The 10,415-nt window shown below is 54.2% G+C and overlaps 4 protein-coding genes across 4 annotated transcripts; 1 reads left to right on the top strand and 3 right to left on the bottom strand.

Moving 5' to 3' along the window:
• Positions 1-221: 221 nt before the first annotated feature.
• GUITHDRAFT_155348 (hypothetical protein) lies at positions 222-5,132 on the bottom strand. Its single transcript, XM_005822862.1, has 2 exons — positions 5,081-5,132; positions 222-963 (listed from the first exon to the last, which is right to left on the bottom strand). The coding sequence occupies exon 2, from the start codon at positions 959-961 to the stop codon at positions 596-598; it is 366 nt and encodes a 121-aa protein (XP_005822919.1). The 5' UTR covers positions 962-963; positions 5,081-5,132; the 3' UTR covers positions 222-595.
• A 1,208-nt stretch (positions 5,133-6,340) lies between these two features.
• Positions 6,341-7,101, bottom strand: GUITHDRAFT_117850 (hypothetical protein; the record flags this gene model as incomplete). Its single annotated transcript, XM_005822861.1, has 3 exons — positions 6,341-6,661; positions 6,723-6,877; positions 7,014-7,101. The coding sequence occupies 3 exons, from the start codon at positions 7,099-7,101 to the stop codon at positions 6,341-6,343; spliced, it is 564 nt and encodes a 187-aa protein (XP_005822918.1).
• Positions 7,102-8,030: 929 nt separating this feature from the next.
• Positions 8,031-9,210, top strand: GUITHDRAFT_117849 (hypothetical protein; the record flags this gene model as incomplete). The annotated part of the gene is made up of 5 exons (XM_005822860.1): positions 8,031-8,501; positions 8,550-8,647; positions 8,694-8,736; positions 8,911-9,009; positions 9,178-9,210. The coding sequence occupies 5 exons, from the start codon at positions 8,031-8,033 to the stop codon at positions 9,208-9,210; spliced, it is 744 nt and encodes a 247-aa protein (XP_005822917.1).
• A 244-nt stretch (positions 9,211-9,454) lies between these two features.
• On the bottom strand, positions 9,455-10,065 carry GUITHDRAFT_117848 (hypothetical protein; the record flags this gene model as incomplete). Its single annotated transcript, XM_005822859.1, has 2 exons — positions 9,455-9,675; positions 9,729-10,065. The coding sequence occupies 2 exons, from the start codon at positions 10,063-10,065 to the stop codon at positions 9,455-9,457; spliced, it is 558 nt and encodes a 185-aa protein (XP_005822916.1).
• Between the last annotated feature and the right edge of the window lie 350 nt (positions 10,066-10,415).

Raw genomic sequence — 10,415 nt, 5'->3', positions numbered from 1 at the left:
AAAGAGAAGAAGAGAAAAAGAAAAAAGAAAATGTTTTGTTCACCAGGTTTTCTAGACGACAGGCAGCTTCTGCTGCAGGTCACTCTAGAGCTCCCATGGTTTAACTGAGCTTATGAGTCATCCGGGCTGGTGGGGGCGTTCGGGGAGGGCGAGGAGGGGGGAGGAGGGGGGAGGAGGGGGGAGGAGGGGGGAGGAGGGGGGAGGAGGGGGGAGGAGGCTGTGAGGGACTGACGATGACGATCGGCGTACCGTATGCCAGAACTTGATGGCCACTGACTGAGCCAGTGATGTCATTACCGACCGCCTGCTTGTGTCTGTCCTGCTGAAACTTGTGGAGAGAAGTGATGTGAAGTCGATTCGAGAATCATCACAAATTGAACACAATACAGGTTCGTTGCACACACAGAAGGGAAGTCAACAGACCATCTCAGCAGTTGACGATTCTTTCATAGACCGTAAGGGAACCACCAGGGGTAAACGAGACTCCTCACGCACGAGCGATCATCCCTCGTGCGTCTGCATACTAGATCTGCTGCTTGCTCCTCCTCGAGGTTCAGTCAATCGTACTCACTCCTACCTTGCAGTCTCCGTTGCGCTACAGGGGTTGTACCTCAGGGAGCCAGTAGCCGTTGCTTCCTTTGTAGCTGTAAGAGTCATATAGCTGCTCTTGCTGCCCACGCTTGCTCAATGAGACTTCTTCCTGCGGAGGCTTGAGCTCACCCCCGCAGAGCTCTGACGGAGTCTTGGCATCAAACCACTTTGACGATTGAATCAACTTGTCCTGTAAGACATATCTGTGTGGATCCTCTCCGACTGGGCCAGTCAGATTCCGAGTATCCTCCTTGTGAAAGATGAGTGTGATGATGTAGTCGATGTCCTGCTCATCTTCGATGCCAACGCCAGCTTGCAGGATTCTTTCACATACTGTTCTATCTATATGGTTATAGAATGCACTGGACATCAGGAGCTTAAGGTTGTCGTAGCACTGGTTCGATGAATACAGAAGCGCTTCGGTGATCCCATAGAGTCGACCGCCATCAACGTTGAAATGCATGGCATGTTTGTGCATCCAGAGTGTCGAGAAACGTAAAATTGATTTGTCAGCAGGTTTTTGATAGTTGAGTTCCGAGAGAGAAGAGATCTGATGAAGGGGTTCCTACTCCCTTGTGCTCCGTCATCCTCTGACTGAGCTCCTCCGTCTCTGCTCTCCTCTCGCCCTCCGTCTCCCTGGTCTATCGTCTGAAGTTGATGCCTGACCTCGAGGCGATAATGTACCTGACCATCTGCCTTGCACAGCAGTCAGACTTCGGCCGCTGCTGCTGCTCGGCCAGCGAAGGCAGCTGCAGAGGAGGCGGTCGCAAGTCCCGACGATACGGCAAACAGCAGGAGGGAGGAGGAGGTCGCAGGCAAGGAGGAGGAGATCCTCTGTGACCGCGGAGGAGGGAGGAGGGGTTGGTCGTAGGGACAGGAACAAAGAGCAGCGAGCACAGGACACGTCGCGCGGAGATGAGTGGCTGGTTGCCATGTCACACCGCTGTCTGATCAACAACGTCTGCGAGACCTCTGAGCTTGACATGTCAGCCAGATCGTCACCATCCTCACATCCAGCATCCCTCGCACCTGTCCTGCGCTCTCTCTTCCCCCTGCTGCCATGTCTCTCCGGGTCTTCCCGGGGGACCGCGCTAGAGGCCGCCCTTCCTTCCCGCCGTCAAGAGCTCCAAAGTTGAGCAGGCGATGCCGACGACAGCTCAGATCCTCGGGACCGAAGGTCCGGGGGCATCGATGGCGTTGTCAGGGAGATGCAAGGAAGAGACTGCGCCCGAGTAGCAGAAGATCCTGACGGAGCTGCTGCTGGAGGCGGCAGGCATGATCGGCTCTGCTGGAGGCGCGTGTCGTGATGATAGGGAGGCAGACGCCGGGGAGGCTTGGCGGAGAAGGAAGAGAAAGAGCTGTAGGAGAAGAGGCGTATGCAGTCGGGGGTCGTGTACAAGCTTAGCACAGCGCAGGGCTTGCTCTACCTCGACAGTGACACGCGAGGACTTGTGCGAGCGAGGCCCTCTGGTCGTGGTCTTGAGTGCTTCTGCACGCCTCCTCTCCTCGGCACGGTACCTCACGGGGGGCCAGAGCAGCAGGTGGCGAGGGAAAGAGCCCTCGCGTGGGAGCTCGCGGACGCTAGACCACAGAGGTAAGACAAGTTTATTATCAGATGTAATGCACACTACAAGGAACATTGCGTGTTGAGGTCAGCGAGAGTCTTCGCATCAGATCTTGGAGGCCGTCAAGCTCGCAACGACGGCGAGAAGGAGCATGGCGAAGGACATGGGTGCTGAGCCCATGGCTTCTGAGGCTACCGTCGAGGTAGACGTGGAGACCGGTGTTGTATCCACTACGCTTGAGGTTGATTGGGGGACAGGTGTTGTATCCCCTACTTTTGAGGCAGATGTGGGGACAGGAGTTGTATCCACCTTCTCAGAAGTAGAGACGCAGTTGCTGTCCGCACAACCGCCGCCAGTCTTCAACCCAGCGATGACAGCATCGAGAGTAGCGCTAGGATATTCGCAAAAGTTGGAGTAGACGGTCTTCAATGAGCTGCAGCAAGGCTTGGGAACAGGAACGGTCGTCGTCGAGGTGCAGTCCGAGTCAGTCATGCATCCAGTCACTGTGGTAAGCAACGGACAGTACGCGGCGCAGTCGGATCCCTTCGCCTTCTGCGATCATGAAACAAGTCACTAGGCTGTAGGCAAGCAAGCAAGCCAGCTTCTCTCTGACTCACGATAGCACCGCACTGTGCGTCGATCTTAGCCTTGCAAGCTGCATTGTCAGCCGGTGCTACGAGCTTGTGTGCAGCGATGGTTGCGTCGACGCCAGCATCAGCCACAGCTTTCGACGCGCAGCTTCCGAACTTGAAAGTCGTCTCGGGGCATCCGCCTGCGTCATAGGTCAGCTCAAGCATCTGTGAATCACTTTTACAGGGAGGAAGAAGGAGATTTACAACCCGATACGACACCAAGAGGACGATGAGGAGAAGGAGCAAGAGAAGGACTCAAGAAGCAGAAGAGCCTGAGAGACAGGAGGGAGGGAGCTACCGTTGGTGGCCTTCTTCTCAGAGATGTAGCACGTGGTAGCAGCAGTAGCCGCCACGAGGGTGAGGCAGAGGAAGGATCTGAAGAGCATAGCGATGGAGGTCTGGGTCAGTCGGCATTTATATTTATAAATAAAAATTAACTTCCGGTAACTAGTAAAAGGAAAGGGGAATGGGGCGAACGTGAAATCGTCTTCTCATCTCTTCAAAGTTCCCCCCAACATTTCAAAGCTGCCTTCAAACCAAGGATTCAGCAGTGCCTCGTGTTTCGCTGGAAGTCAATTCTTTTCAAACCCTCCCTCTCTCTCTTCAAAGTTAGCCCGAGCATTTCAAAACACACGGTCAACTTCAACGCAAGCTCTCGTGAGGCGGATTTGAAACCACTTCAAGATACTCATGTCACCATTACAAATTTTGCACAGCATCTTCAAAAATATCATCTTCTCTCCAAAGTTGGCAGAAAACAAAGCGAGGTTCCTGTGCGCAGTAAGTTAAGTGAAGGTATCAGTTAAGTTTGGGGGACAGCAGTGGCCGGAAATAGCAGGCCTGTCAGGCTTTAAGAGACTCAGTAAAATGAACTCCGAACGACGCGGCTCCGCCGGACGGGCCTTCAAGTGCCAACGCCGTCAGGCGGCTCCAATGCGCGGCCACCGGGTGACCGGGCGGGCCGGGCCGAGCAGCCGGGAGTCTCTCTGTGCCGGGGCCGTCCGTCTGCGGTCCTGAGCCCTGGAAGCCCGCCGGGCCGGAGAATTGAGCCCCGGCGTATGGGCGGCCTGAGTCACCCCCCCCGCCCCCCTGAGTCAGTCAGTCAGAGGGAGGCTGGGAGGGACTCCCTCAGTGACAGAAGTGATGTGAAGTCGATTCGAGACTCATCACAAACACATTACAGGTGATGTTGTACCCATGACATCGTTGCACTCAGTGACTTGTACCGATGTAACAGCATCATGCCGAAATAGCAAAAGCAAAAGGGCGATATGGAGTTTATATGAAATACCTCCGGTACTATGTCGGGTACTTTTTACTCAACGGTGAAGTTGAAGAATGATCAGTACGAGGACAATCAGGAGAGTCGAGGAGCCTGAGGCTTGACCCTGACACTGTCGCACAGGCCCTTGAAACGGCGAGGCTTGAAGAGAGAAGACAGCGAGCACCAAACTTGGGGCCGGCAGGGTGCATCTTATACGATGGACCTGGCGGCTGGTCGTAAAGGCTCAGTACATACGACAGGTATATTACTACGAGGATGAGGCTTGACCGTACATTAGCAAGATCATCTACGACACTATTTAAGCCAGCAGAGGAGCGGCTTCCGCTGCTCGAACTTCCTCTCTCTTCTACATTGGTCCCTACACAAATTATCTTGCTACTGCTGATACATAAACAAATCTAGCTTCATTCTTCATTCTTCCAAGTGCACTTTGCTACGTTGTTGGAGCAAGTCTCACATCAACAGGTTCGTTGCACACACAGAAGGGAAGTCAACAGACCATCTCAGCAGTAGACGATTCTTTCATAGCCCGTAAGGGAACCACCAGGGGTAAACAAGACTCCTCACGCACGAGCGATCATCCTCCTCGAGGTTCAGTCAATCGTACTCACTCCTACCTTGCAGTCTCCGTTGCGCTACAGGGGTTGTACCTCAGGGAGCCAGTAGCCGTTGCTGCCTTTGTAGCTGTAAGAGTCATATAGCTGCTCTTGCTGCCCACGCTTGCTCAATGAGACTTCTTCCTGCGGAGGCTTGAGCTCACCCCCGCAGAGCTCTGACGGAGTCTTGGCATCAAACCACTTTGACGATTGAATCAACTTGTCCTGTAAGACATATCTGTGTGGATCCTCTCCGACTGGGCCAGTCAGATTCCGAGTATACACCTCCTTGTGAAAGATGAGTGTGATGATGTAGTCGATGTCCTGCTCATCTTCGATGCCAACGCCAGCTTGCAGGATTCTTTCACATACTGTTCTATCTATATGGTTATAGAATGCACTGGACATCAGGAGCTTAAGGTTGTCGTAGCACTGGTTCGATGAATACAGAAGCGCTTCGGTGATCCCATAGAGTCGACCGCCATCAACGTTGAAATGCATGACATGTTTGTGCATCCAGAGTGTCGAGAAACGTAAAATTGATTTGTCAGCAGGTTTTTGATAGTTGAGTTCCAAGAGAGAAGAGATCTGATGAAGGGGTTCCTACTCCCTTGTGCTCCGTCATCGTCTGACTGAGCTCCTCCGTCTCTGCTCTCCTCTCGCCCTCCGTCTCCCTGGGCTATCGTCTGAAGTTGATGCCTGACCTCGAGGCGATAATGTACCTGACCATCTGCCTTGCACAGCAGTCAGACTTCGGCCGCTGCTGCTGCTCGGCCAGCGAAGGCAGCTGCAGAGGAGGCGGTCGCAAGTCCCGACGATACGGCAAACAGCAGGAGGGAGGAGGAGGTCGCAGGCAAGGAGGAGGAGATCCTCTGAGATAGCGGAGGAGGGAGGAAGTATTGGTTATAGGGACAGGAACAAAGAGCAGCGAGCACAGGACACGTCGCGCGGGACGAGTGGCTGGTTGCCATGTCACACCGCTGTCTGATCAACAACGTCTGCGAGACCTCTGAGCTTGACATGTCAGCCAGATCGTCACCATCCTCACATCCAGCATCCCTCGCACCTGTCCTGCGCTCTCTCTTCCCCCTGCTGCCATGTCTCTCCGGGTCTTCCCGGAGGACCGCGCTAGAGGCCGCCCTTCCTTCCCGCCGTCCAGCGCTCTTGAGCAGGCGATGCCGACGACAGCTCAGATCCTCGGGACCGAAGGTCCGGGGGCATCGATGGCGTTGTCAGGGAGATGCAAGGAAGAGACTGCGCCCGAGTAGCAGAAGATCCTGACGGAGCTGCTGCTGGAGGCGGCAGGCATGATCGGCTCTGCTGGAGGCGCGTGTCGTGATGACGGGGAGGCAGACGCCGGGGAGGCTTGGCGGAGAAGAGAAAGAGCTGTAGGAGAAGAGGCGTATGCATTCGGGGGTCGTGTACAAAGCTTAGCACAGCGCAGGGCTTGCTCTACCTCGACAGTGACACGCGAGACCCTCTGGTCGTGGTCTTGAGTGCTTCCGCACGCCTCCTCTCCTCGGCACGGTACCTCACGGGGGGCCAGAGCAGCAGGTGGCGAGAGACAGAGCCCTCGCGTGGGAGCTCGCGGACGCTAGACCGCAGAGGTAAGACAAGTTTATTATCAGATACAAGGAACATTGCGTGTTGAGGTCAGCGAGAGTCTTCGCATCAGATCTTGGAGGCCGTCAAGCTCGCAACGACGGCGAGAAGGAGCATGGCGAAGGACATGGGTGCTGAGCCCATGGCTCCTGAGGTAGTAGAGACGCAGTTGGTGTCCGCACAACCGCCGCCAGTCTTCAACCCAGCGATGACAGCATCGAGAGTAGCGCTAGGATATTCGCAAAAGTTGGAGTAGACGGTCTTCAATGAGCTGCAGCAAGCCAAGGGAGTAGGAACGGTCGTCGTCGAGGTGCAGTCCGAGTCAGTCATGCATCCAGTCACTGTAGGAAGTATCGGACAGTACGCGGCGCAGTCGGATCCCTTCGCCTTCTGCGATCATGAAACAAGTCAATAGGCTGTAGGCAAGCAAGCCAGCTTCTCTCTGACTTACAACGCCAGCGCACTGTGCGTCGATCTTAGCCTTGCAAGCTGCATTGTCAGCCGGTGCTAGAGCCTTGTGTGAGGTGATCAAGGCGTCCACGCCAGCATCAGCCACAGCTTTCGACGCGCAGCTTCCGTACTTGAAAGTCGTCTCGGGGCATCCGCCTGCGTCATAGGTCAGCTCAAGCATCTGTTGCCGAGACGGTACGGAGGAGGAGCAAGAGGAGGAGGAGGATAAGGACAAGCACGAGAAAGGACTCAAGAAGCAGAAGAGCCTGAGAGACAGGAGGGAGGGAGCTACCGTTGGTGGCCTTCTTGTCAGAGATGTAGCATGTGGTAGCAGCAGTAGCCGCCACGAGGGTGAGGCAGAGGAAGGATCTGAAGAGCATCGCGATGGAGCGTCTGCTGCGTGGTCAGTCGGGTTTTATACTCTTGGTTTTTTTTTCTACAACTTTGGAGGGAAGTTGATATTCTTGAAGATGCTGTGCAAAATTTGTAATGGTGACATGAGTATCTTGAAGTGGGTTCAAATCCGCCTCACGAGAGCTTGCGTTAAAGTTGACCGTGTGTTTGAAATGCTCGGGCTAACTTTGAAGAGAGAGAGGGAGGGTTTGAAAAGAATTGACTTCCCGCGAAACATGAGGCACTGCTCCATCTTTGGTTTGAAAGGAGCTTTGAAATGTTAGGGGGAACTTTGAAGAGATGAGAAGACGATTTCGAAAAATGTCAACTTGCTCTGAAAAAAAAGGTCATCGTTACAGTTTAAATGTGTCACGCCCCTACTACTGATCTTCAGTCAATAAAGAGATCTTCGTGCTGCTTTTAACTTAACTTTGAGTAAAGTACCTGATTTGGCCTGTGCGACAGTGTCAGGGTCAAGCCTCCTCGACTCTCATTATTATTGTCCTCGTACTGCTTTTTAACTTAACTTTGAGTAAAGCAAAGAGGTTAACCTGATCTTCAAGTAACTTAACTTTGAGTAAAGACCGGAGGAGGAGGCCCCGGGGACGAGCTCTGCCGGCATCTCAGTGCGGCAGCCGGGTGAACTTCAAATGGCGGAAGCACAGAGCCGGGCCGCCCGGCCCGGGCCGGGTGGGCGAGTCCCGGTCCCGGGGCCCGGCGCCAGCCCGGTCTGAGTCACACCGGGAAGCGCTCGAACTCTCAGTGCCTAACCGTGAACACTGATGATCTTTTTTTTCCGTCCCGATATCCGAGTCCGATGGGATCCCCCAAGGAGGGAGGACGGGGGCGAGGAGGAGACTAGAAACAAGCCCAGGCTGATCTACGCGGCAGCTCGGCAGCTGACAGCGCAGGCAAGATGGATCAATGGTTGATGGACATGTTCTGCTTCTGCCGGGAAGACTCGCGCGGCGTAAGCATGAAAGCGACTGAAGCTGCTCCAGATATGAGAAGCCGGAGGTTTGAGCTAGAAGGACCGCATAGCAGCACGACAAGGCAAGGATCTCAAAGATCCTTCGCCCTTCATAGTCGCTCGCGCTCCCTGCCTGATGCCTACTCGGAGCTTTACCATTTCGTCAAGAATTCTTCTCACGCAGCTGTAGAGCAGGAGGAAGAGGAGGAAGAAGAGGAGCTGCCGGCGATGAGCGTCAAGGAAGACGGTCAAGTGGAGTCAAGAGGTGTGAGACGAGAAGCGCTCATCAGCAAGCTGTTGGAGCAAGGGATGCAGGAGCTGCAGGAGGTGAGGAGGATCAAGAAGCAACAGCACGAGGCATTGTCAGCCCTTAAGGACCCCCAGCTGGTGAAAGGAGAGGAGCTGAAGCAACTTGAGGTGAGCCAGCTCGAAGTTGGTTGACTGAGCTGAATCTGATCCCTCTAGGAGGCGAGGATTCGTCGACATGCTGTATTCAGGCAGAAGTTTTTACACAAGCAGAGCGATATGAAGGACAAGGAGAAGGCCGGCAACGTCGACATCCGGTGCTGCTCTCCTCCTCCTCCTCCTCCTCCTCTTGACTCATCGTAGTGTTGGGCCCCACAAGAATCCGAGGAAAAAGGAGGATGCGGCGGTGAGCTCACTTGCTGCCTGCCCTTCTCTCAGCCTTGCTCTTTCTCTCCATCCGTTTTCTTCCTACTCGAATCTCACGCCTTCTTCCATGACCATCATCTTACATGCTCCTCCTCTCCTCCCCTCTCACGCACGCTCCTCCTCTCCTGCACCTCCCTCATGCTCCTCTCCGCAGCCTCCCATCTCCCTGTCCTCAGACAGCAAGGAGCCAAGACTTTGCAAAGTTGGATGTCAGTGCATCGCATGCGAGCATGAAGTGAAAGGCTACATGAAAGTATGCCGCCCTCTCGTTCTCTCCTTTCACTATTCCTCCTTCATCTTCCTCCGCCCTGGCCTTCCTAATCCTACCTGATCCTCCTCCCTCGCCTCGCTCCTTCTAAACCCTTCCGTTTCCACTCTCTCCTTCTTCCTGCATCTGCTTTCCTTGACATGCTCCTCTCAGCGGCAGTTTCGCAAGATGAGCGCTCAGCTCTGATCATGGGAGGGCCAAGAGAGAGGAGACGAGATGGATATCTGTATCAATATGATGATAATTGAAATGAACTACTGAAATTGCAGACTCTTGGCAATGAGATTTGAAATAAACTACTGAAATTGCAGACTCTTAGCGATTCAACTTGAGCTTGCTTGCTCTATGGCTTTCTCAGAGCATCGTCAGCCTGTTGCACCTTGTCAAATCTCCATCCTCCACTCAATCATCTCCATCGACTGCTCCATCATCATTCCACCTTCTCCATCGTCATGGTCGTCGTCATCGTCATCATCATCATCGTCGTCGTCATCATCATCATCTCCATCGACATCTCCATCATCATTCCATCATTTTCATCGTTATGGTCGTCGTCGTCATCGTCGTCGTCATCGTCATCGTCATCGCCATCGCCATCGTCATCATCGTCATCATCATCTTCCTCATCATCTTCCTCATCATCATCATCATCTTTATCTCCATCGACATCATCATCTCCATCGACATCTCCATCATCATTCCACCATCTCCATCGACATGGTCGTCGTCGTCATCATCATCATCTCCATCATCATCATCTCCATCATCATCGTCATCATCATCTCCATCATTTCCGTTTCCTCTCCTCACCTCAAAGATCGAGCGGCACTTGACTACTCTTTCCACTTGCTCTCTTGTCAACTTTTCTTCCACGAGCCGTCGCAGCACCTCGAACGGGTCCCGCGTCTCCCCGTCCTCCTCCTCCCCGTAGCGGCAGTGAAACCCTCCCCGCACCCGCCCCTCCTCCGTCCACAGCACAGAGAAGTTTCCTCGACCTACAGACCCCAACACCGTCTGCTCTCCCACCGGGGCTCCTCGCATCTGCCATGCCAGATTCCTGCGCGGCATCAGGAGGGAGGGAGAGGGGAGGGAAAGGATAGGAAGAGGAAGAGACGTGAGATCAGGAAGGGAAGAGGAGAGGAAGAGGAGAGATGTGGAGCATGTAGACAAGACAGAAGAAGAGAGGACTAGGTCAGATGCAACGAGCAAGGAGGGAAAATGGGGAGGCGGGGAGGGGGGTCAAGAGGAGGGGAGGGCAGGAAGGGGGAGCAGGAGGAGAAGAGGCATGAGGAGGAGGAGGAGGAGGAGAGGCAGGAGGAGATACCAGGGATCCACTCGCGAGTAGAAGAGAGGAGAGTAGGTGTAAACGTCATTCACATCGTTCATCGCCA

Source organism: Guillardia theta (genome assembly GCF_000315625.1).
Source record: "Guillardia theta CCMP2712 unplaced genomic scaffold GUITHscaffold_117, whole genome shotgun sequence".
Lineage (NCBI taxonomy): Eukaryota > Cryptophyceae > Pyrenomonadales > Geminigeraceae > Guillardia > Guillardia theta.
Note: the sequence above shows the minus strand (reverse complement) of the source record. Positions and strands in the feature narration are given on the sequence as shown.